Source organism: Ambystoma mexicanum, chromosome 6p (genome assembly GCF_040938575.1).
Source record: "Ambystoma mexicanum isolate Mex_15411 chromosome 6p, UKY_AmexF1_1, whole genome shotgun sequence".
Classification (NCBI taxonomy): Eukaryota; Metazoa; Chordata; class Amphibia; order Caudata; family Ambystomatidae; genus Ambystoma; species Ambystoma mexicanum.
In genome coordinates this window covers 1348363758-1348390968 of record NC_090935.1, presented here as the reverse complement: position 1 = coordinate 1348390968, position 27211 = coordinate 1348363758, and the positions used below count along the sequence as shown (strand labels likewise).

The window sequence follows — 27211 nt, the reverse complement described above, 5'->3', positions numbered from 1 at the left end:
CCCCCCGGCTACAACAATAACTTCACAGACTCACTTGGTGAAACAATGGCCGTCAACCTCATCCTACACCCAACATTCACCACCCTAGGGGATTTCATCATATGGTTTGACTCCCCGTCACACCAGGTCGCTCACAGACAACCTAGCATCGTTCAACCTGAAACACTACATATCCACACCCACCCACACCAGAGGTCACATCCTTGATGCGATTTTCAGCACCACGAACATATCTACCCAGCCCCCCCCCTCACCCCAGGTAATGGACTGATCACTCAGCATTGTACTTCTTCGTACCTCTGAGCACAGCATTCAGCGTTCAAGGCCACCCACGACGACCGCCATCTACCCCCTCTACATTCCCACTATGGAACAAAGTTGTAATCAGTCCAGACCTAGAGCACTCACTCCTCAATTCCCCCTATAAACCTTACGTCCAGGAAGCACCTCCAGCAATCGAATCCTTCAACCTCTGGCTTACAAATGCCCATTAACCCCTCACCGCAACAAAACAGACCTCGCAGAGATCAGGACCAATGCCTAGGTGGTTCACTGCCACTCTCAAACCACTCAAAACTCTCACTGTCTGGAACGGGCTTGCATGGCCGACCTGTCAGCCCAGATCAAAACCACCCTAGCTAAGACAACCAGAATATACAGACAGGAAAACAAAAAAAGCAAGAAAACATTCTATGGAAACCGAATCCTAAATGCTCGCAACCCGAGTAAGGAACTACATAGAATCATAGCCAAATTCGAATCCCCCGCATGCTCAAGCCGGCCCCCTCCAAGCTCCCAAGCCCTATGCGACACCCTTTCGCTCCACTTCCACAATGCCGCCAACGAAAAGACACTCTGCCATCATCTCTAAACTAAAACATATACCGCTGCCTCCCACTCGCCCACAGACCACTGTCCAAAAGGCTGTGCTGTTCTCATCCTGCAGCCTTTGATCCATTGACCACTCCATCCTGCTAGACAGGCTACAAACACTTGGAATCAGAAGCACAGCCCTCTCTTGGATCTCCTCCTTTATCTCAGATCGATCACAAATCATGCACCTCCACCAGTTCACATACACATCATGACCAGTAAGTAAAGGGGTTCCTCAACGAGCATCCCTATCAACTGTAATTTTTAACTTCTACCTAAAACTCCATCCTGCAATCGTCTGCTCATACAGTCTTACCTTCAACAAATATGCAGACAAAACTCAGATCATCCTCAAAATCCTAAGGCTCTGGCAGTCCTTTCAATAGCACATATTTCAATAATCTCACCTGCGCTTGCCACCCATCAGACCCTTGCACAAGAGAGACCACGAGTAATGAGACAAATAGCCCAGGGAAGCCTGCACCCCTCGCTAAGGCACACTGCAATAAACCCACGCACGCTCAGCGCATCCTTTGACCCTTTCACTAGAGAGGCCATGAATGACAAGACCACGCTGTCCGCTCTAAACAGGGATCACACCAGCCGAACAACTCTGAAGACCACGGTACGTATAATCCCTGAAGACTTTGGTATGTGTACCTACAGCACATCGGTGGACATAGGCCGCAGGCACGGCCAAGCACTCATGCGCCATAGAATGCAGGTACGGCTAAGCTTTCTGGTCTAGCAGCACATATAGCCATCCACACTGAAACACCTGACGTACCTCAACACCTCTGCCACTAGCATACAGCGATTACCAACTAAATTAATTTCGGTATAGCCGGCCACACATCGACTCTCTCAAAAATAGCACTCTATCCCAACCTCCAACAGCGCCCTCCCACGTGTCTGGACCTCTCAGGCTGCTTAGTCAAGCATAGTCAGTCACCCAATTCCTAGACCGGGAAAAATGCACACAAGTATCTCCTACCTAAACTTCTAGAACATTCCAGCACATTGACTATGGCCACTGAGGGTATTCCATTACGGAAATAAAGCGCATTGAGGCCATACAAATGGAGAAAGAGTGCTACATAAATAACCAAACATGATACAATACATATGGCAGGGCTAAGCATTGGAGACCAAGTAAAATAAATTGAAACATTTATATTTTATACTTTTTACATTGTCTACACCATGGAACCTACCCACATGCCAAATTTCATGTTAGTATCATGTTGGGAAGTATGCTGATCATTTCGAACAGACAAATACACAAGTTCACTTTTGTATACATAGATTCAGTGAAAGAACTTTGTTAAAGAGACTTTGTGGTTAAGTTTCACAAATAAAAACCTATGAAATTCAATGAAAAAACTTTGTTAAAGTGATGTTATGGTTACAAATGTCTGAGAGGACATGAATGAAGGGTTCAAAACATGCCCCCCATTAGACACCTCAACACTAAATTCAGGTCCCAGACCGGTACAATAAAAGGGACCGGGGGAAATGTTTGTTAACGCTTTTAAAAATTGAATTACAATAGGATCCTTGAAATAAGAACCCTCATCAGGCGAAAGCTTAAATATAGAAATCACCACCAAGTTATCTTTTTCTGTGGAGGCCTGAAACCCTAAACGGGCCAGGTGAAGCAAAAAAGACAATACTATAGTAGTGTTACATGTGAAAGGATCAAAACTCTTTTCTCTGCAACAGCTTCAAAATGTGTTCCAACGGCAGTGGTACAGAGATTTTGCTGCTGGCCTTCTGGCTGAAAGCAACACCTCTATTACGTATTCTGGAAGGTCCCAATCTGTGTATCTTATCCTTTCAGAAACCAGGCATGAAGATTAAGGGTCCTGATTTCTGGATGTAGAAGGAGACCACCCACTTTCGAGATTAAGTCCTCTTCTAGGGGGAAGACGAATTAGACGGCAGATGGCCATCTCTAGAAGATCTGTGTGCCACGTTCCCCTGGCCCAAACTAGAGCAATCAGGATCATGGATTTACTGAACTTTCTCAACCTCCTCATGACATGCAGAATGACGGGGACTGGTGGAAACGCATACAGAAGTGGAAACTCCCAGTCCACCACAAATGCATCCCCTAGAGCTTCTCTCTGAAGAAATTCCCTGGAGCAGAATAGGTTGCACTTCCTGTTGTTACTAGATGCAAACAGATCCACCTGAGGAGTTTCCCAAAGGGCGAAGATCTCCTTAAGGACTTCCTGAGCCAACTCCCATGTGGGAGATACTGCTCTGCCTGCTCAGATCGTCTGCCGCATTTTCTTCTCCAACTAGATGAGTTGAGAGATTCCTTCTCTAATGTGCCCAAAACCAGAACTGCATTGATTGTCTATAAAGATGCAGTGACCCTACAACCCCTTGATTGTTGAGGTGGTACATGGCCACTGCATTGTCCGTCATTATCAGGACATCTTCCCCCGCACACAAGGCAGAAAAACCATCAGTGCTAGTATAATTGCTCTCAGCTCGAAAAGGGTGATATGTAGTCTGGACTCCAATGGAGTCCAGTGACCGCTGATTGAAAGGTCATTCATATGAGCTCCTCACCCTGTGAGGGAGACATCTGTTACAACTGTCATCTCCTACTACGGTTGCCAAAAAGGTTCACCTTTCATTTCGTTCTCTTGGCAGGCGTACAACAGGAGATCCTGAGCGACCTTGTTCGGGACCTGAAGAACTTTTCTAGGCTCCATCATTCAGCCAGAGAACTGACACCACTGGGACCTGAGGACCCACCAAAGTGACCTCATTCTCAGACGGGATTCTGGCACCAGGAAAATGCAGGATGACATCAGGCTGAGCAACCTTAGGAAGTCGAAGGGCGGAAGATACTGGGCACTCCGAAACCTTTGGACCATCTGAAAAGGATGTTTAGCCCTCAACTCGGGTGGCAAGGCTTTTCCCCAAGGATTAATCCAGGACTGCTCTAATAAACTGAAGCTTCTGTGATGGCGTCAAGTGGGACTTCTTGAAATTCAAGAAGAAGCACAGCTTGTGGAGGAAATGACTGAGAAGAGCTTAAGCCTGCTCGGGAGAACAAGCCCTGATCAGCCAGTCATCTAGGGTAGATCTGAGTCCCCTCCCTCCTTGGACTTACTGCCACCACCACCCTAAGCTTGGTGAAAACCCTTGGGACAGAGAGCCCGAATGGCAGAACTCAAAACTGATCATGAGAACTCCCAACAACAAACCTCAGGTACTTTCTGTGTTTGAGATGGATTGGCACATGAAGGTAAGCATCCCTAAGGTCCAAAATGACACCAACCAATCCTGGAGTCGAAGGGCCTAAAGGATCTGCAAAAGTGTTACCATCTTGAACTTGTCCTTCCTGAGGAACTTGTTCAAGCATCTCAAGTCCAAGATGGGTCGTAGCCCTCTGTCCTTCTTGAGTATTAGAAAATAAGGAGAGTACCAACCCTGATCTCTCTCCGCCGCAGGTACAGACTATCGCATCTATCTAGAACAAGGTAAAGATCTCCTGTAAGAGGAGTGGATCTGGATCCCTTAAGGATTGGTCTCTTGGAGGACAATCTGAGGGTCTTGTTAAAAAGGGGAGGCAGTAGCCATGGGCCACTGTCTGCAGTGCCCAAGCATCAGATGTTATGCCCGCCAAGTCCCCAGATGCTGAGTTAGCCTGCCCCCCACCACAGTCCTTTGAACAAAGGACTAGGAGTGGCTTTGGAGTTGCAATTGAGGCGGAAAGAGAAGCTTTTCCTCCTCATGCTCTGGAACCACAGGAGCTCTTCTTTGACCCCTTTGTGCACATTGGCCCCCTCCCGTTGCAATAGAGGAGTAGAAACAAAAGGGATGACCCCTCCATCCATGGGAAGACCCCTGAGATTGATTGGGCTGCCGAATGGCCGCCCCCAGAGACTTTGCTGCGGCCTAAAATGCTTGCAACTTTTCTAGGCTCTCATCAGCCTTTGAGCTGAAAAGGTGAGAGTCATCAAATGGCATGTCTAACAAACATGACTGAACATCATGTGCAAACCCTGACTTTCAGAGACATGCAAATCTCCTGACGACAGCACCTGCCGCCATACCCCTTCTCACAGAGCCTGCTAAATCCAGGCCAGATTGGAGGCCACATGGCATCTTTGCCATCCTGCACCAGGCTTAGAAAAGCTTCCCTCTCTTCACCCTCAGGGAAATGGTCCACGGGTAAGGCGATAACATCCCACAAGGTGTGAGTATAGCTAGCTAGGGCACAAGTTGCGTTTATGGATTTGAGGGCCATGCTGCCTGCACTAAATTGCCTTTTACCTAGGGTATCAACCCTTTTGTCGGCTCTATGTTGGGGGTAGTTGCCGCTCTTGAAGTTGACTTTGCTGTCTGAACCACCAAACTCTCAGGAGTGGGATGCCTAGTCAAACATTCAGGGTCTATAGAGGCAGCTCTATTTTTTTGTCAAGTTCTTGTTGACAGCCGGTGTAGTGTTAGGTTTTAGCCAAATTTCCAGAACCCTAGTCCTTAAGGCGGTGTAGAATGTCAATACTGGCTCTCTTGGGGGTCAACTGTCAAGGATGTCAGTCAGATCATCCTTTTCTTATATAGCCACAGGCTTTCCCCATCCCATGTATTCAGTGACTTTTCCCCATCAAAGCCCTGTAAGAGGGATCAAAATGACCTGAGACTTCAGGTGTAGCAAAGTCGGTCTCTGGCGAGGTGTCCAAGCCACTAGCCTCTTTTATGGAGTCAACTTGATTTCTCATTCTAGATTCTGCTGACACTAATTCTTCAAGTACATTTGGAGTACCACATTCATACCAAAAGGGTACACCCTACTCTTCCTCCTCTTCAAAAATGGACCTCAATGTTCCTAAAGAAATCAGCCTTTGGTAAGGGCTTGAAAGTCTTTGATGCCTCAACCAAAGGCTTCAAAATCCTCTAAGGCACCGCAGGCGGCAATGGTGTCGAAGGTGTACAGTTAAAGGTGTTGAGGGCATTAATGGTTTTGTTTGCTCCAACCGAGGTATGGGCTTCATAGGTCTTGTTATGTGATCTCCTACAAGCGTTGAGGGGGAAGGCTTTCATTTTTGCCTGTGTCGAAACAAAGTCTCCTTCAACACATGTGGAGGAGAATTACCGCCCAGGCTCTTTCGCACACGACAAGTGGTCTTTAAGAGGGGTGCTCGCAGCGACCTTCTGAAATACCTTCAGCATTTGTAACCAGAATTTTTCCCCAGTCAGCGGGTGGTGCCGACTTTCTAGGAAAACTGACTCGTATGTCCGGAGAGGAGCCCAATAAAGATGACAGTGATATATGGCGTTGTTTCCTTGCTTTATTATGGGAGGAGGATGAGGACGAGTGCCGAGAGCTAGATCTCAAGCGCTTTGAGCATGTTGAGCACTTTCTTTCCAGGGAAACGTCCCTGGAGTCCTCCAAAGACCTCCTTTTTGAGGGGGTAATAGAAGGGGATTTTGAAAGTGGCCTACCTGCTTGTTACACTCACCTGTTCTCTGCGGGACGCAGGGGCGTGGTTTGAGCCCTCCCTGGATTTGGCTCCCCGGGATCGGTTCTCACCTCCAGCTGCTGCCAAGTATACTGTTCTGGATGCTGGCACTGCCCCTGAGGGAGCACGAGAGACAATGAGAAGGGTGTGGAGGTATCGTGACTCCCCTCGGACCTTCTGTGCCAAAATCAGGTAAGTAAGCATTTTCCCATATAGGCTCACCTGATATATAATAATAATAATAATTTGACTTTTAAATAGTGCTACGAACCCTCGGGTATCTGAGCGCTGCTTACTATTACCCACAGTGTGTGGTGCTCATTTATCGACCTCAGAAGGATGAAAGGCTGAGTTTGGCCCCGCCGGGATTTGAACCTGCGTTAGCAGACTCTGCACGGATGTCAAAGCGAGCGCTCTACTTGCTGTGCCACTTGACCAGCTTAAGTTAGGGCGAGCTTGCCGTCCTGCTTCTCATCAGCGGGGGCGCTTCAAGATGACCCAGTTGCTTCACTGGTCCATAGATGTGGTGGCCCAGGCTGGCTGTGACCGAACCACTTTGGAGGTAGGAGTCTTTGTGATGATTATTGTTCATATAAGTATTAATGTCTTGTCACATGATTTAAGTTTGTACTCTTAATAATGTCTCTTTCTCCCTTATAGGTGATGTCAGCCCAGCGGAGCCGTTGCGCCCGTGGCAGACTTTGAAGTGTTCCCAAGGAGATGACTAGTTGGAATCCAAAGGTAAGCGCTAGATGCGATGGCGCACGACCTTAGCAAATGTCTCAATTAGGTTTTTAACCTTATTTGTTCTTTCCTCCTGCAGGTATAGTCTGGCGGCACTTGGAGAAGAGTTGCGGTGCATGGACTTGGCGGTGGGTGAAGGATGCCTGCGACCGTGACGAAGCTGGCCATGTAGGACTTCTGAGTTGGTGTCCGAGCTGAAGGTCAGGTAAGGCGTGCAGTCAGTGGTTGTATTCCATGAGCCAGGTAAGTGCGCTCTGGTCAATCGCGGATGGAGTCAATGGGAGCAGGTCAGAGACGCTTCAGCGATGATTCAGCTTGTTCTGATGGAGGAAACGGGTAAGTTGCGCCTCCGCGATGATTTGGCGGGCTATGCAGGTAAGATGCTTCTCCACGATGGTTTCACTAGACGACAGGTAAGAAGCTTCTCTGAGATGGTTTCGCTGGACGACCGGTAAGATGCTTCTCTCAGATGGTTTGTTCGGAGACAGGTAAGAGGCTTCTCCGAGATGGTTGCACTGGAAAACAGGTAAAATGCTTCTCAGGCGGCGGTGAGCATTACGCTGCTTAGGCAGAATAATGCGAAGCCTAGGCCTGCGGGCGGGGCAGGCTTAAATAGCCTGATCCCGGCCACGCCCCCTTGCTCTGCTAGATGGTTCCACCCTGCCACTCATTGATTCCTATGGCCACGCCCGGCACAATAAACTTGGTTGACTGATATGAGATGGAATGACACGTGCCCAAGGGAAAAAGTGTGCAGAGCACACTTTCTTATGAGCCTGGCACCAAAGGCGCCAGGACTGGGTCCAGCTGGACCCTTTAGGGGATGTGAACTGGGGCTCCTGTCCAGTGTCCATGACAGCACTTCCCCTCAAGGCCCCTCTCACGATTGTCCCCCCTCCTGGCCTTGGTTTGGTGGGATTATTATGTTGAAATCGTCTAACTAGCTGTGGGGCATGGACGAATTCACTGGGCTCCCAAGTTCGTTCTTGCAGTCCGTAGCCTTTCCAATCAATTAAGTAGTACAGTTTGGATTGTACTACCTTAGAATCCAAAATGCCTTTGACTTTGTATTCCGGTTCCCCTTCTATGACAGCTGGTTCGGGTGTTGTTTCAATCCGAGTATCTGGCTTCATTGGTTTCAAGAGGGAGACCTGGAATACCGGATGGATCCGCATGTTAGTTGGTAAATCTAACTTCATGGCTGCAGGATTAATAATAGCCTTGATGGGATAGGGTCCTAAGTACCTGGGTCGGAAGGCCCGGGGTACTTTCAATGGGATGTTCTTGGATGCCAACCAAACTTTATTCCCAACTTGGCAATGTGGAGCTTTCTTTCAGTTTCTATCTGCAAACCTTTTCTGTTGTTCTTTAGCCCTGGTTAGTGTATCTGTAGCCCTTTTTAGAGTTCGTGAGATAGTTTCGTGTAAGGTTTTGACAGCTGGCATTTCCAAATCGTCATGAGAGTCAAAGACGGATGTTCGAGGGTGGCGATCTTGGACTGTATAAAACGGGGTCTGTCCGGTGCTAGTGTGAACTGCGTTGTTGTAGGCAAATTCCGTTAACCAGAGAAGGTTTTTCCAAGGTTCCTCAGTTTGTTGCACCATGCACCGGAGGTATTGCTCTAAAGTCTGTTTTTTTCCTTTTGGTCTGACCATTGGTTTGGGGATGGTTACTCATGGATAGCCGGAGGTCAATCTTGGCTATTTTGCAGCATCTCCTCCAGAGAGCAGAAACAAATTGTGTTCCGCAATCTGAAATTATCACCAATGGGAAACCATGTAGTTTTACAACTTGCTCTAAAAACACTGTGGCGAGTGTGGAAGCAGTTGGAAGCCCCTTCAAAGGAGTAAAATGAGCCATCTTGGAGAACAAGTCTACAATAACCAGAATTGTATTGAACCCGTTGCAAGAAGGTAGGTCGGTAATAAAATCCATCAACAGTGTATGCCATGGTGCTGGTGGTTCCGCTAAAGGACGTAATAGCCTGACAGGGCTTTGTTTCTGAGATTTATTTTGTGCGCACACCCCACAGGTGGCGAAGAATACATAGAGCAATGTCTTTTCTCCAGGTTGGCCACCAGTAGCCCTTTTGGATCTTGGCCCGAGTCTTAGTGATTCCAGGATGCCCTTCCACTAGCGATTCATGGTAATTTGCTATGATCTGCCTTTGCAAGGTTTTGTCTTGAATATATAACCTTTCTCGGAAATAAGGCAAATCGTCCTTAATGGAGTATTGGTTTCCTCCAGCTAGCCATTCCTGTTGTGCAGTTGGAGTCATTCAAGATCGAAGATCAGTTTTCACATCTTCCAAACAGTAGGTTGCAGCAATTTGATTCTGAATCGGTATTTCGGGTATAATGGCCACAGGCTCGGAGGTTGCAAAGGCTTCCTTGTCTTCTCCCATATGGGATAGGGCGTTGGCTTTCCCATTGCGCACCCGTGGTCTGTATGTAATTACGAAATCATATTCTGCAAAGAAAAGATCCCAGCGGAGCTAGCGCGAGGAGCGTGCCTTGGCTGTCTTTAGATATTGTAAATTTTGGTGATCTGTAATAACCGTGACCGTGTGCCTGGCTCCTAAATGTCTCCATGTCTTGAAGGCCCCTTTGATTGCCAATAGTTCCTTGTCAGTAATTGAATAGTTCAACTCAGGTGCAGAGAACTTACGGGACAAGAAGGCTATGGGATGCATTTGTCCAGTATCTGGATCTCTCTGTGATAAGATGACTCCCATAGCAATGCTAGAAACGTCTGTTTCAACTACATATGGCAGGTCAGGACGGGGATGCCGCAGAACTGGTGCTGAAGTGAAGGCCTTTTTCAGTTCCTGGAAGGCCTTTTCTGCCTCAGGAGACCAAAGGAATATCTTACTCTTCTTCAGTAAGGAAGTGATTAGATGGACAAATCCAGGAATGAATCGTCGGTAAAAGTTAGCAAATCCGAGTACGCTTTGCACCCCTTTAATGGATGCTGGTGATGGCCATTGTAGAATTGCGTCCACCTTGCGGGTATCCATATGAACACCTCGTGGCGTAAGCATGAAGCCCAAAAATTCGACTTCTGTGACGTGGAAAGAGCACTTTTCCAATTTGGCAAATTGCCGGTGTTGACGTAGCTTTTCTAAAACTGCTCTTACATGGGTGACGTGTTCTTCCTTGGATGATGAGTAAATGAGAATGTCATCAATGTACACGAGTGCACAAATGTCTAACAATTCGTGAAGTACATCATTCATGAAGAACTAAAATGCAGCAGGTGCATTGCATAATCCGAAGGGCATGACCTGATACTCGAAAAGCCCGTACTTGGTTCGGAATGTCGTTTTCCATTTGTCCCCCTTTTTTACCCGCACAAGATGGTAGGCCCCTCGTAACTCCAATTTAGTGTAGATTTGGGCGTTCTTGACTTGATTGAACAATTCTGGGATAAGTGGTAAGGGATACCTGTTTTTTACAGTGATTTGGTTCAGTGCTCTATAGTCTATACAAGTTCTTAAATCACCTTCCTTCTTAGGTACGAAGAATAGAGCTGAAGAGGCAGGGGACTTAGACGGGCAGATAAAACAGTTAGCTAGGTACTGGTCCAAGTAAGATTTCAGATGCTGATTTTCTTGCTCGGTTAGAGCATAAATTTGAGTAGATGGAATTTGTGCCCCCGCCACCAGATTGATTTGGCAGTCGTAAGACCTGTGAGGAGGAAGAGTATTTGCATGTTTCTTTTGGAACACGTCCTGATAATCCCGATATTACAGGGGTAAAGAGCCAGAAAGTCCCAAGATGGATTTGGTTTTGAGTTCTTTGATCTTCTCTTCTTGGTGGAAGCAAACGTTAATGCATTCTGGAGAAAAAGTCAGCACTCTTGTTTGCCAGTCGATCCTTGGGTTATCTGTTTACAGCCACGGCATTCCTAAGATCATCTGGAACTGTGGAGCTCCAATAAGGTCAAAGGTAATGTCTTCTCAATGGCCGCCCTGACATATCAGCATGACTTTGTCGGTATGTCGCGTCACTGGTCCAGATGACAGTTGAGACCTGTCCACCACTGTGAAGTTTTCTGACTTGAGCTTTTGCTGAAGAGGAAGGTCTATTGGTTCGGCCAGATTTTGATCAATATAATTTCCTACAGCACCACTGTCAATATATGCCTCCAAGGCAATAACCTTTGTGGGTTGCAGATGCTGTCCAAAAGTACCGGAATGACCAGGTGTGAGGTCTGTACAGATTCTTTCTTTTCGCTCGACAAGTGGACCCCTACACTTGCCGGGCACTGGAGTTTTCCTGATCTTGTTCCTTTCCTTTCTTCCCATTGCCAGTTGCTCCTACACTTCTTTTGGGGTTTTGACGGGGCACTCTCGAAGGAATAGTCCTGCTTTTCCGCAGTATAAACATAGTTGTTGCTGCCTCCTCTTCTCTCGCTCCACCTTGTAGATAGGAGCGCGTATTCCTCCAATCTGCATTGGTTCGACTGGTTCATGGGTTTTGGCTGAATTGTCCCAGGGTTACATATAGACGGACCTCCCTTCATTCCTTCAGCGGTCCATTCTTCGATTCTGCAGCTGGTGATCTAGTTGTACCGTCAGATTTATACACTATGCACACCCTTCAGGAGGATTAAGCACTTGGGCTAGCACAACCTTTAATTCCCCATGCAAACCCTGATAAATGAGCATGGTTCTCTTTTCTTCTGGCCAATTTGTCTGCGCCACGAGGCGATTGAAGGAGGCGATGTAGGTAAGCTGGTCTTTGCTCCCCTTTCTGAAGGACAACAGTTCAATGTCCAGGGCTTGGCCTCAGGTATGTCTAACAAACAACTTTTCCAGTTCTAGTTGGAAATCCCCAAAGTTTCAGAGCAGAGGATCATCCTGGTTCACTAATGGTATCGACGAGTCTGCTGCACTTCCTCCTAAATAGGAAAGGACGAAAGCCACTCGTGCACTATCGTTTGGAAAGGCCCCAGGTCGGCACAGAAAGTGAAGATGACATTGATTCATAAATATTGCATATTTGTTTGGATCGCCGGTGAAACGTTCAGGTGAGGCTAGTGGCACTGCCTCGGAAGCACCACCTGGACTGGTGGTGATGCTGCGATGTAGGAGGTTGTGACATCCCAGCTAGAGGAACCTGTCCTGCATGTGTCTGAAGCATTTGCCTTGCCAAAACATTGGTTTGTTCCTGAGTTACAATTAAGACCCTTCGCAAGGCACTGGTCTCTTTTCTGGAAGCATGGACCTCAGCCCGCAATTCCCCTAGTAATTGATATGATATGATATGATATGATATGGTATTTGTAACGCGCCTATACACGAGTGTTTCAAGGCGCGACGAGGCAGGGAGGGGGGGAAACAAGGGGAAGACAGACAAACGATCCTACTAGGCCAGGTGTCATTCAGATCGCGCAAGTGCAGAGGTAAGGGGAAAAAGGAGAAGTGCAGGGGGAGGAGGTGGGGGGGAAAGTGCAATACAAGGTAAGTAGCGTAATAAAATAATAAATAATAAATAAAAGGGCCAGCTGGTGGCAAGTGCGAGGTAAGTGCAGAGCAAGTGCTGGGAAGGGGGCTGTAGGGATGCAGTGACAGTCCCGCAGTGCAGGGGGAGCCAGGGAGGCAGTGCAAGTGGAGAGTGGCTGGGCCCTGGGCCGAGGTCACAGAGTGGCCCAGATGCAGGTTAAGTGCAGACTTCGGAGGGGAGTTAAGCAGGTTTAGCAGGGGAGAGGGAGAGAGAAGGCAGAAGCGAAGAGGAAGGTTTTGAGGTGCTTCCGGAACCGGAGATGGTTCTCCTCAAGTTTCAGGGAAGCAGGAAGGCTGTTCCAGAGGGAGGCCCCTGCTGCGGAGAGAGATCGGCCCCCAGCTCGTTGCTTCGAGAAGCGGCTGACCATGAGGGAGTTGGAGACGGATGAGCGAAGGGCTCGTGAAGGCAGATATTTAGGAAGAGAGAGTTGAAGGTATTGTGGCCCCAGGCCCCAGAAGGCCTTGTGGACAATGCAGAGGGTTTTGAACTTAATCCTCGCAGCCACTGGGAGCCAGTGAAGAGATTTCAGTCCTGGAGAGATACGGTCCCTGGGCTTGAGGCCAAGGACAAGTCTCGCAGTTCTGTTCTGGATAAGTTGCAGAGGGCGGAGAGTGGAGGCAGGCAGATTAAGATAGAGGCTATTACAGTAGTCCAGCCTTGAGAGAACCAGGGCTCGGGAGACAGTGAGCTTCTGGGGGAAGGAGAGGAAGGGAAGAATACCTCTGAGGAGGTGCAGCTGGTAATGTGACTTCTTAGAGACGTCGGAAATATGAGGAGAGAAGGAGAGTGTGGAGTCGAAGATGACCCCGAGGTTTTTAGCTTTGCAGGTAGTGGCAGGAAGGGGGCCAAGGGAGGCCGGCCAGAGAGCTGCAGGAAAGGAGGGAGTGGGTGTGCCGATGAGTAGAATCTCAGTCTTACTGGCGTTAAGGCAGAGGTCATTGGCGGCACACCATTCCTGGATAGCAGACAGACAGTCGGAGATGAGGGAAGGAGAGGAGGAGGCCGAGGGTAGCCTGAAAATGAGCTGGGTATCGTCCGCATAGCACTGAAAGTGGGGGCAGAGAGCGGCGATGCGGTGGGCAAGGAGTGCCAGATACTGATTGAAAAGCCAGGGAGAGAGGTTGGATCCCTGGGGGACACCACAGGTGGAGAAAAAGATGTCAGAGAGGAAGGAGCCCATTTGGACCTGGGAGGGTCGACCAGAAAGGAAAGAGGTCAGCCATGCCAGAGCCTGACCAGTGATACCCAGGTTATCACGGAGACGGTTGAGCAGGATGGCATGGTTGACAGTGTCAAAGGCAGAGGAGAGATCGAGCAGAATGAGAACACAGGGAGTGTTGGAATCGAGGTTCAGGAGCAGGTCCTCACGGATGTTCAGGAGAGCAGTTTCCGTGCTTCTGGCCGCTCTGAAGCCGGATTGATGGTCATGAAGATTACCAACATATTCAGCATGGAGGTTAAGCTGGGAGATGGCCAATTTCTCCAGGAGCTTGCCCAGGAAGGGAGTAATGGAGATTGGGCGATAGTTGGCCGGGCAGGAAGGGTCAGAAGAGGGTTACTTGAGGAGGGGGTGCACAAGGGAGTGCTTGAGGGGGGATGGGAAGACTCCAGAGGCGAATGAGTGGTTGCAAAAGTCAGCCAGGGCAGGAGCCAGGGAGTCGATGTGGTCCTTGATGGTTTTGGAGGAACAGGGGTGAACCTGTTTAGACGAGGTTTTCATAGATCGGACTTGTCTGGAAACCTCATCAGCAGAAAAAGGTGGAAAAGCAGAGAAGGAGGGCGGAGGGGCGGCTGCAGGAGAGCAAGAGGAAGAGCAGGGAAGAGAGGGAGGGAGGAGAGAGGAGGAGAGCGAGGACAGGATGTCCTGAGTTTTTGAGATGAAGTGCGAGGCCAGTGCAGTGCAGAGGGCCTGGGAGGGGACAGGAGAGGTAGAGACTGCAGCAGGGTTGGCCAGCTCCTTGCAGATTTTAAAGAGTTCGGCCGAGTTGTTAGATGCCTCAGAGATGCGGGCTTGGATAAGGGCTCTCTTCTTGGTGAGAACGGAGAGCCGGTATTGCCTTTGGAGCAGGCGGCAGGCCAGTTTGTCAGAGGATAAACATGAAGCACGCCATTTCCTCTCTGCCACCCTGCACTTGCGTTTTAGGGTGACAAGATCCGAGTCATACCAGGAGTTGCATTTGGCTTTGGGCTTCAGGCGGATTCTCATGACGGGGGCAAGGATATCGAGAGTATCAGATATAGAGGAGTAGAGCATGGAGAGGGCTGCGTCAGGGTGGGAGTCAGCCGAGGGGGGAGAAGGGGCTGAGAAGGTAGCAGCGAAGGCCTCAGCTGACACGCGCTTCATGGGTCGGATGACCGAGAAGGTGGGTGGCAGTGAGGAGGGTGGCTTTGCCTGTGGGGTAGGGAGGGAGAGGTGGGAGGATAGGAGAAAGTGATCGCTCCAAGAGAGAGGAGTGGAGAGAGAGAGGGAGAGGGGAAGGTCAGAAGAGATCAGAGCATCAAGAGTGTGCCCTGCAGAGTGAGTAGGCCCAGACGGGAGAATAGAGAGTGAGAGAGAGTTGCAGAGTTCGCGGAAGAGACCTGAGGGGGGACAGGAGGCATCGAGATGGATGTTGAAGTCACCGAGAAAGAGGAGTTGGGTGGTTGAGGACAGGAGTGAGGAGGAGAGGTCAGCCCACTCCGAGAGGAAGGAGGAAATTTGGCCAGGTGGCCGATAGATAGTAGCCACGGTAAGGGAATGGCTAGGAGAGAGAGAAAGTCGGCAGACAAGACATTCAAAAGAGGAGTAGGTCTGCGTAGGAGTGACAGTGGCAGGAATCCACTCAGGGAAGATAAGGGCAACACCACCCCCTGAACGGTTGGGCCTGGGCACGGAGAGGATCTTGTAGCCGTCAGGTAGGAGTGTGTCAAAGCTGGTGGCAGAGCTGGCAGTGAACCAAGTCTCAGTGAGACCGAGGACGTCGAGGTCCAGTTCCTCAAGAAGGCGACAGATATCAGAGGAGTGCTTGATGGCAGAGCGAGAGTTTAGAGTGGCAATGTGGAGAAGATTGCCATCCTTGAAAAACTTCCGGGGAGGGGTACAGATCAGAGGTACGCCCTGCGGAGGTGTTAGAGAAGGAGTTGAAGAGGGAGCAAGAGAAGGGGCAGGGAGGGAGGGGAGAGGCAAGGTAGCCGAGGACAGAGGAGGGGGGACAGCGGGAGCGGAGAGGAAGTTGATGAGGCATGGGAAGCGTCTATCAAAGAGGTGAAGGTTGGCCTGAGGGCCTTGGACCAAGACGGTCCCGTTAGCATAGACATTAATGATGGCTTTAGAGGAGTGGAAAGGGGCCAAGAGGACATCCCAACGGGTGCCACCATTAATGGGAGAGGTAGAGAAAGGAGAGAGCACAGCGACCATGTGAAGGGTCCATAGGTCAGGTGAAGGCACGAAAAAGAGAATGTCAGTGAGAGTTTCCTTGGAGCAGGCGCTCGTGTAGGTGTCAGCGATAGGGAGGCCTGGGTTGGAGACCAGGATGTCCTTTTTAAACTTTTTCCTACCGGATTTAGTGAGGAGAGCAGGATAGTCAATAGAGAAGCAGTTAGAGTAGATAGGCGAGATAGAGAGCACCATGGAGTAGGATGGGAGGCGGACGACACGAGTATGCAGACAGGAAGTGAGTGGAGGGCACTAGTTTGCCACAATGCAGAGCAAACAGAGCAAACAGTAATGCGTAGTAGGTCAGGGCCACCTAAGTTTGAGAGTCCTGCGAGGGGAGAAAAACACCCTAGTTTACCACAATGCAGAGCAAACAGTAATGCGTAATGCGTAATTGGGCCAGCTGGTCGGTTTCAGAGGTTTCCATAACGCCCAGGCAGAGATTCAGAGAGGCTTTGTGTTCTGTTACGCTCACCTGATCTCTGCGGGGACGTTGGGGCACGGTTGGAGCCCTCCCTGGATTCGGCTCCCCAGGATCGGTTCTCACTCCCAGCTGCTGCCAAGTATATGATTCTGGATGCTGGCATTGCCCCTGCGGGAACACGAGAGGCAATGAGAAGGGTGAGGAGATATCATGACTCCCCTCTGACCTTTCATGCCAAAAACAGGTAAGTAAGCATTTGCCCATATAGGCTCACCTGATATATAGTTAGGGCGAGCTCGCCGTCCTGCTTCTCATCAGCAGGGGCGCTTCAAGATGACCCAGTTGCTTCACTGGTCCATAGATGTGGTGGCCCAGGCCGGCTGTGACCGAACCACTTTGAAGGTAGTAGTCTTAGTGATGATTATTGTTAATATAAGTATTAATGTCTTGTCACATGATTTAAGTTTGTACTCTTAATAATGTCTCTTTCTCCCTTATAGGTGATGGCAGCCCAGCGGAGCCATTGCACCGGTGGAGGACTTCGAAGTGTTCCCAAGAAGATGACTAGTTGGAATCCAAAGGTAAGCGCTAGATGCGATGACCTTAGCAAATGTCTCAATGAGGTCTCTAACCTTATTTGTTCTTTCCTCCTGCAGGTATAGTCTGGCGGCGCTTGGAGAAGAGTTGGGGTGCGCGGACCTGGCAGCGGGTGAAGGATGCCTGCGACCACGACGAAGCTGGCCATGTAGAACTTCTAAGTTGGTGTCCGAGCTGAAGGTCAGGTAAGGCGTGCAGTCGGTGGTTGTATTCCACGAGCGAGGTAAGTGCGCTCTGGTCTATCGCGGATGGGGTAACTGCGAGCAGGTAAGAGACACTTCAGCGATGATTCAGCTGGTTCTGATGGAGAAAACAGGTAAGTTGCACCTCCGCGATGGTTTGGCTGGCTATGCAGGTAAGATGCTTCTCCGCGATGGTTTCACTGGACTACAGGTAAGAAGCTTCTCTGTGATGGTTTCGCTGGACGACAGGTAAGATGCTTCTCCGAGATGGTTTCGCTGGACGACAGGTACAATGCCTCTCCGGGATGGTTTGCTGGGAGACAGGTAAGATGCTTCCCAGGCGACAGTGCACGTTACGCTGCTTAGGCAGAATAATGTGAAGCCTAGCTTGGTCCCGGGCACGCCCCCTTGCTCTGCTAGTTGGTTCCACCCTGCCACTCCCAAATGATGCTGCACGTGCAGCTTCATTGATTCCTGTGGCCACACCCGGCCCAGTTACACGTGGTTGACTGATATGAGATGGAATGACACATGCCCAAGGGAAAAAGTGTGCAGAGCACACTTTATGAGACTGGCGCCAAAGGTGCCATGACTGGGTCCAACTGGACCCCTTAGGGGATGTGAACTGGGGTTCCTGTCAAGTGGCCATGACACTGCCTCGAGTTTCCCCTTCCTCTCCCTCAAGGCCTTCACTGTCATCGACTGACAGGAGCCGCAGTCGTCTACTTTGTGGTCCACACCCAGACACCACAAACATCGGATGGGCACCCTCAAGGACATTTTAGCCCCACAATTGGAACGCCGCTAGAAGCCAGTCTTCGATGTAGACATATTGAACTTGGAAGTAGATACGCAGAAAAAATTCACTGAGGCGAAGAACCATCTGAAGCCTGCTGAGCATGCAGAAAAATTGACCTGAGGCAGCGGTCGCCACGTGATATACTTTTACCAGTATCAACGTCACTGCCAGATTCACGATGGGAGTCCTGCCAGGGCCATGTATCCACGACGCATGGGGCCCGATACTATGAAACATTTTCCAAAGCTGCAAGCAGACTTACGAGTATATCAAATAGGAGGAATACGTTGGAGAACACAATCCATTCGAAACAATAGTTCAGGTCGGAGGCCGGAGGACAGAGTCTTAGAAAAGCCAAATAATTATCATCCTTTTAACATGTGAAATAGAACTGGAAGAAGACCTAACCTTTTTTTTGCATAAGGTACCATGGCAAGAATACCCCGAAACAGATTTCCAAGGATAAGGGCAAAGGAAGTTTGCAGTGCCCATACTTACCATATCCATCGGAAGGAAGATGTGTTAATTCAAGTTATTGTGAACCTCAATGTCTATGTGTCGTTAGCGCCATCTTATCATCAACCTACTGGGCACATATACAATGTCTGGATCATAAATATCCCTACAGGAATTTCTTCTGATTTTGGGGATAGCATATTCTAATTAATCTATGCATATTAAGCCGGGTGTAGTGGGACAACTATGTTATTAGTGTATGGACTTGGTCAAGATGATTACGGTTGTCCGTTCTTGGCCTCGGTTCTTCCCCAGTTACCAACAGAAATGTACTTGCTCACCCGATCAAAAATTCCAACAAGACATACACAGGGAAGAACTCCTGTACCAATGTTTTTCTAGTAAGAATGGGAATGATTGGGTTTGACCTTTTCCAGAACAGATACCACCAAGGAAAGTGAAAAGAATGTAAAGAAACCTCTGCCACAGAGCAAATAGAGGACCAATAAAATGAAGGAAGAAAATGGTAATGGAAAAGAACCAAAATAAAGGATAGTCCTGGGAAAGACAAAAGGTGAAAATACCTGCAAAGAATAAGAGAGAGAGACCAAAAGAGTAAAAAGGGCAAAGTGAAAAAGTACCCACAAGAGAGCAGGAAAGTGACAGAGAAAGCAAGAGAAAGAGGGATGAGAAATTGGCACATAGAAACTGAATAGGAGAAAGCCAGAAAGAAAAAGAAGCGGAAAGGCACAAAGTAATAGATAAGAGTACCTATGGAGAAAAGGGAACCCAAAGCCAGGGTTCGACGAGGGAATGGTCCTGGGTAGAGAATGGCTTAGAGTGAGTCCAAGTGGAAATGTTTTTCGAATGTTTGAAAAGATGCCGTGTTGCTGTTTGGCATATTTCAATGAATGGAACACCTCTCTGTAAGGCTGAGATTTCTACCTGTCCTTCAGCTGAGTGTGCACGAAGCCGCACAGATACTTCCTGGTTACAATATTAATCCCCACCCGTGTGAGTTTTTAGCACGATGGAAGCTGATTGTTCTCTGCCTTCTTTTCTCAAAAGCTGGATTCCTGCCAGCCTCTGGGCATAGATTCTCAGCAGTCTCTTGACTATAGCCTCTCCACTTGACCAGGCCTTTTCTGAATTGTGGCCTTCTTGGCTCAGCTACTTCTGGTTCACACTTGTAGCTGGCTGGCCCCTTTGGTTTACGGAACTTCGGTTCAAGCTACCAGGCTCCTCTTATTTTCTCCTTCTGTATAACACCTCTCTTCCATTCATGATATGATACCTCTAAATGGGCCCACCTTCTCCTGGTGTGTCTTCAATTGTCCCTCATTGCCATTTCAGTCTGATTTCATTAGAATGATCTGCCTTTGGCCCTTTGTAAACTGTCACTCAGTGTCTCTGGAATTTCTAGTGTTCACACTTCTTTTTTACTTTTGCCTTTCTTTGTTGGTTGTTGCTGTGTTTGTCATGATGTGGTGTTTGTTGGTCTCTCCAACAAGGTCTTCTGACCAGTTACTCCTAGAACTCCCAATGTTGATCGGCATCAGCCAAATGCTCAGATAGCAGGACTCCAGCCATTGCCAGGTTTCACCTCCTAATGTTAATGAGTACCCTTGCCTGCTGGGCCTTCAAAGTCTTTTGCTGTAGCCTCTTCACTAATTTATGATCTCTGTCAAGATGGTTAAGGGACTGTTCATTGCTTCCTTTCCATACCTCTGACCCCCTCTCTTCACACTATCCCTCCTCTCTTTTCCCCCCATAGTTTTTGCATTCTCATCACCTTAGAGATTTCCCTAATATATCCTACACTTGGCAGGTAATGCCACCCACGTACCGTTACTGTAGGGCCTGAGGAGTGTCACCCCAAACAGTTTGTGTGAAAAACATCCAGCCCACCGTAGAGGAGGAGCCAAGTACCCCCACCTCAACCGTCTCACCTATATTGCCTGTATGTTTGGAGCCAGAGTATTAAAACCGTGCAGTATCATTGGGGATACCAATACCTAGGAGAATCCTGGAAGCAAGATTCCCATTGAGGAAACCATATCTGCATACAACGAAGTATGAAAGTCGTTTAAATGAGATTCCTGAAGAAGCAGAGCAAATGAATGGCAAAGATGAATGGTGACAATACACTGAGTCGAGTTGACACACATAGAGGATGCAGAGATATAAGAGAATGAAGATATTCTACAAGGCATCAAGAAAGTATTGTGGATGAGTGACATCTTGGGATCAAGGTGAAGAACCTTATGCCACAGAAACGATGAAGAGATCAAGTCATTTTACACGTGTACAGATGCAAGAAACACAAGCAGACGAAGTAATCATGAGGCTAGCTTTATAGTGAGTAGATTGCGGCAAGCGCCAATATATACATTGTAAGATGATCAAATGGAGGATGGAGGTTTCCACTACGCATTATAGCAGTGCTGGACTTTAACAGGAAGGCCTCATTTTCAGTGTGTCGCAGTTAAAAAGCAGCTTGAATTAACAGAGTGAATCTCAGAAAGGCTAGGTTGGATGAGCCAAAGAAGCCAAGGTCTTATCAAACCGAATCAAACTGACATTGGATACAAATCGTGTGAAAGAACAGAACTCCTGTTCAGAACGCATGTAAAATATAACAAAGACGTCAGAGATCTATTAGAAAATAGTATTTTAAATGCACGAAAGGCTCGATTTCATGGTCTCCAGTCACGTGGAAGGATGAAGTTGGACGAACGAGAAGGTCACACCTACGCATGAGGGCAGAGCGTGCCTTCACTCCCATAATTTCTCAGAGCTAAGAACACTCTCAAGGACGAGCTTCATAGCCTAATTGACAGTAAACCGCTGAGGTTATGACGGATTGATATGCTAATTGGTGGGAAGCAATGGTTAAGGCGAGCTCACCAGCACCTGAACGGCCATCATGTATGCTGCTAGACATAGATGGAAGAGTACTGACGGAGGATAGAAGCCAACCAATTATAGAGGACCGTGTGATTAAGGGTGCTATAATTTGTGTAACCAATGGGACGTTGTACATTTAGTGACGTTCATAGTGGTCATTTTTTGGGAAGGGCTTAGTTGCCCCACCTGATGTTAAGTAGCCATTCACATTCACTCATTATCCCATAACCATCATAGATATATACTTAGATGATTCACTGAGAGCCTATCACCCATAACCATAGGTTTTTGTAGTTTGCCATGTAGGATGACCTTAGTGATATGTAGGTTAACGTCATTGATGACAAACTTTCTGTACAAGAGCTCCGTTTTTTATGAAATGCTTTGAGTAAGAGGATCGAGCGAGTTTGTTGATGTCGTTATACTCCCTGTTTTAGACAATTGATATTAAAACAGTTATCCTTTTGCCAAACTACCTGAGTGGTTTCGATTATTGATGTATGAATAAAATCTGAACCCCCATCCATCTCCAGGGCATTGCTAGTCATCTTAAAGGGCTGGGATATCCAGTTCACCACCAATTCCCCACCTCCACAGTACTTAAAACTCAGAGAACATCTGAAGATCTATCACTTGAACATTACCAAAAGGCCAGTAAGATTTCACTAACCTCACCTAATCCCAAGTAAAAGACAGAACATGCCAGAGAAGTAATTACAGCCTAAATGTGGTTTGTCCCAGACGTAGCAGAAACCAAAAATGAGAACAAAATATGGAAGGTCACTGTAAGAAACCTACTGACTTAACATACAATGCCCCAAATAAAACCCAAACAAGAGAATCTTGCATTACAACTAAAAGACCAAAACAGTTTCATTGTGTTGATTGTATTAATCACACAACAAATCAGACTAGCAAACATTTCAAATGTGTTTGAGAAGGGGCCAGAACCTGAAGCTACCAAGATCCTCACTTAAGCCTCCTGCCAGAACAGTGAATAATGATCAGTCTTTTTTCTAAGCAAAGATCAAGAATATCCAGGGAACCTTCCAGGATAAGCCAGATACATCCTCATTTGCTTCCATTCTACCACCCAAGATCAATAAGCTGAGTTTGCCATTTTGAGTTGATGAGCATTCTCAATGTAATTCTTCTCACTGTGCCAAGAATCCAAGCCAATGGTGATTCACCATCTATCGTTATCTTTTTCAGTGTAGGGGAAAATAAAGATTGGGAGAAACAGCCATAAGGCTGTGAGACTGGTGGCAGTAGAGGCGAGTTACAATGGGCTGGAGGGACAGTTGAAGAATCCACTATGCAATGCCACTCACCTGCAGATACATAAACATCATTTCTGGTACAGCCCTTGGTCTACATAATCTCCTGCCAACAACAAAGAAAACATAAGGCCACATCGAGAAATGGAAGGGAGCAGACAGAACATACGACAAACAGAAAGAAAACAAAGCAATGTGGTGCAATGGGCCCATGGGAAGTCATTTGTGCTTTGCTGAGGACTTGATTGACACCAGAGTTCTCTCAGTCAAAACCATTGTAAAAAGAAATGTGCATAGCAACCAGATGAGACACCCACTGCAATCCTTTTAAATAATCTGAAGTCAAAGAGCGAGTATCAACACAACAATTGTGAGACAAGCTATTATTTTTCATATTTCTTACCAGGTTAAACAAGGATTTGCTGGCGAGTCCACCTAAGCCAAGTTCTCCACGTGTGGGATCGACATTAACATAAAAATGTTCGCACCGGAATGCGTAATAGCCATCTGTTTTATGACAAGTGAAAAGCTTGTCTTCGTCATATTCTTCTTCGCTGTTCAGTTTCTGGGAAAACAGAGTTGATGAGTATTTACAAAAGGTTAAATCAAATTCCAAGACTGCAGAAAAAAACAAATACATATGAGTGAGGGTTCACTGACCACTAGACAGTAACATTCAGTCATTGTTTCAAAATATCCCTAAAAGGTACCCGAATACTTTAAATATAATGAATTTGAAGGGAGATTGTTTGAATCTTTTTTTGTCCGTCTGAAAACTCTTCGGGGTTTATCATATGATGGGTTGAGGGGCTGAGCCCTAAAATCCTTCAGTGTATCCCTATAGCTTTCATTATGAACTTGAATGCGTTCTGTACTTCACAATAAGTTACACATTTTCAATGTAGTCCACTGAAAGGAAAGCATATACAGTACACAAATTGCACCTTGTATTTCAGACTCTACTGTGTCCAGTTAACAGTGGCAGAATGGCCATTATCTTAGTTCAAGGTATCCTCACATGTGTTTTAAAGCACATTGTAAACTGTTATGTTATTTTTGTATACATTTGATATATTTATTTAATGAATAAACAAATGACACATGTACCATCAAAACATGATAACAATTTTGAAAATTAAAAAGTAAAACCATTGGCATCTGTAAATGAGTAATACACTTAATCTCTCTGACATATTTTGAGAAATCCCGAAACACTAGTACAATGGTCTTCCATTGAGTATCTGCCCTTAATATAGGTCTTAGCAGAAACAAACCTAGTCGAAATGAACTTATAAACATCTTAATAATATAAAAAACATTACCCAGTTTTCCCATTAGATATGGTACAACACAGATCTTGATCTTTTTTTTCTCTATTTCTCACTCTAGCGATGCGGAAGCAGGGAGAAAAATGTTAAACCGAGAGGCGACCAAGTGTAATGGTCTTTTTCAACATCTTAGCTATAGGTTAACCAGCCTAACAACAAGGGTACTGTGACAAATTCAGGGAATTCATCCCCTCGCCCAAGGGGAAGACACCCCCTTTGGGACAAGGAAGGTGAGCCTGCTAAGATGAACATCCCCTAGGGGACAGGGCAAGCAGGATCCCATTAGGGGGAACCCCCATTTACCTCTTAGAGGTCAGGCAATCCCTAAAAGTGACATATCCTCACCCTCCCTAGTCTCAGGGACCCACTAGTCTTGTTGGTTATATGGGAGTTAAATTGTATAATACCTTGCAACACCCTACACAAATGGCTGGTATGGCTTCTGACCCTTTTGTGACGCAGGTCCTCATCTCAGAGGCGAGCATGCGATATAGACCAACCTGCCCCCTCGCTAGGTGGAATATAAAGATCCAATCAGCATTAATACAGGAGATGAAGGTAGCCCATGGAGTTACATAGGAGGAGAGAACACATATTGGGAGGTGTGGCAGGAAGGAGCTAGCACCCGCTAAGCGTGGCGGATAAAGCGGCGACCGAGCCTGTGGAATGCTGAGTGTCCCTCCTGAGACACAAACTGATGAAGCCCGTCCAAGAAGACTGAAGCAATGGGAACTGTCCACGAGGTGGAGGAGTGGTGTGACAAGGAACTGACACAGAAGCTCAGAAGGAGGGGAGAGCGGGAAAGGAGCGCTAGTTCTATTAAACGCAGAACAACGAGAAGGAACCTGGAGCAGAGAAGCCTTGTCAGCCTATGTGAAAGCCAGCCCAGAGGAGCACTGCTCGAAGACAGAGGATAGGAGTCGCTCTAGGGTACCAGGAGAAGGGCAGAGGCGCCAGACCAGCCCCCAAGGTGGGGTAACAGAAACCAGATCCTAAGCTGGGTAACAGAAACCAGCCCATAAGGTGGAGTAATAGAGCCCAGACCCCAAGGCAGCATAATAGAGACCAGACCCCCAAGGCGGGGTAACAGAGACCAGACACCAGGGTGAAGTAACAAAGACCAGACCCCAAGGTGGGGTAACAGAAACCTGACCCCAAGATGGGTTAACAGTAACCAAACCCTAGGGTGGGGTGACAGATGTCCGACTACCAGGGTGGGGTAGGGGAAAACAGACATTAAGGCGGGGTGTGAGAACCGACACCCTGGAAGGGGTGAAAACCAGGAGACATATAATTGGATAAAGGACCACGAGACTCCTTGGTGGGGAGTCCAAGGAAGTGCCTGGTATGGACATATGAACCAGGGCGATCACAAGAGTGCGGGAAAACCCGAGAATGGAGAAAAAGTACCTGGTAATACAGGGAGAAAGAGACTAACCACAAGCCACAGACAGATAAGCAACCTGAGGAAGGGAAAGTGGAAGAGACATTTGGCGTCTTTATTTTGAACTGTGAAACAGGGCCCAGAAGCACTTTTCTTTATAACGAGACATAACGGTGGTGTCAGAGACCAACCAGCATTTCCTTTGTTTGGGAAAAGACCCTTATTGTACCTTTGTTAAAGTTAGGCTCTTTTTGTTCATAGCGGTAGGGACAGAACTCAGACTAGAAGAGTTTTCTGGCCGGCCGACTGTGGTTACTTTTACAACATCCTGACAAGCACGCTGATAGACTCCTTTTCTTTTCCTTTAGAATATGTCCAAGAAATGTAGGGACAGATTAGGTTTTAGCTGTTGAAAATAATGAACCACTTAAACGAAAATGTCACCTTGTCTGTCTTCTGATCCTGACTTCACACACCCAGAGTTAGAAGTGGGATTCGAACAACCTTATACAAGGTTGGGAACGAAACACATTACACCAATAGCTAGACTCCCTGCACGTACCACACCCCAGTCCATTGTCTTCGACCTATTCAGTCTAAATAAAAAGGAAATTCATAGCCAGGAAAGAAGGCTAATGCTTACGGGTCTAACTATCTCCCCTCGGGGCACAGGTTAGCTGCCAAGTCAGAACTGGCGTGGAAATAGTATCTAGATGTTGCAGCCGATGTCATAGACCCAGACCACTGAGATGAGAGGAAATAAGAGTCTTGTTACATAATGTGTGGCCAGAAAGTTATACAGCAAAACGTGGGGAGCCCATTGCCTAGGCAATCTTCGAGCAAGCCCAGACTCCTACACGAAGCAGAAGATCTTCCCAATACACCCAGGAGCAACCTAGGCTTTGGGCAAGCTGATGAGAACTTGACTCCACTTACCCCAAATGAAGGAGATGATGTGAATACCCTGCCGGACCTGGCATTTGCACAAAGAAACAACCAGAATCTGGCAGAAGTATTTGAGAGGGCCATGCCAGAAGACAAGTGCCTTGAGGAAAGTGGACCCTTCTTTCTTACAAAGAAGGGCATGCTTTTTCAGGGTTGTATTGAGAGAGATGGGACACAGAGGAACCAACGAGACATTGCCTGCAGGCACCAGAGCGTAATCATGGAACTGGCCCATTCCCACCCGACCACAGGCAACCACGGTATAGGGAAAACCCAGTACTCAGTAAATTCTATGGACACGGTGGTTCTGCAGATATTAAAACCTACGTGGCCAAATGTAAGATCTATCAGAAGACTTTAACTACCATGGTCCCGGAGCTCCCTTACCATCCCTGCCCATCATTGAAATACCATTTTCTAGCATATCCATGGATCTAGTGGGATCCCTTGAAGCATCCAAACTAGGGAATAAATATATTCTTGTGTTTTTAGATGACACTACCCGCCATCCTTAAGCTTTTCCACTGGGAAATAACACAACACAACACATACTTAAGCACCTCATCCTCTTCCTGACTCATGTGGGGTTTCCCAAGGAGATATTAAAAGACCAGGGTATGAGCTTAATTTCCCACCTTATACAGTGTTGGGAAGGAGAGAGGGTCCTCCTACCCCCTCATCCCCTCCTAGGTGATACCAAATGAGAAATAAATGCTAAGAGAGCACATCCAGGGAGCAAGGGGGAGGGGTGCACACCTAGAGGAGGGTGCGCAATCACCTTAGTGCATGCATTACATGCTCTATGGTAGATGCAGTTGTTAACACGATCTTGCTGGATGGCAGCCATCTTAGAATTTAGGCCCAGGCACGGCGTACAGCATTATGTG

General features: G+C 47.5%; 1 protein-coding gene across 9 annotated transcripts in view; it reads right to left on the bottom strand.

Annotated features, from left to right (window-relative positions):
* LOC138510403 (uncharacterized) overlaps window positions 1-27211 on the bottom strand; it is a 1044636-nt gene that overhangs the window by 132384 nt on the left and 885041 nt on the right. For all 9 annotated transcript variants that reach the window (XM_069626035.1, XM_069626036.1, XM_069626029.1 and 6 more), the window contains one exon: window positions 23071-23232. In XM_069626035.1, coding sequence (XP_069482136.1) covers window positions 23071-23232 — 162 coding nt within the window. The remainder of the gene's footprint in view (window positions 1-23070; window positions 23233-27211) is intronic.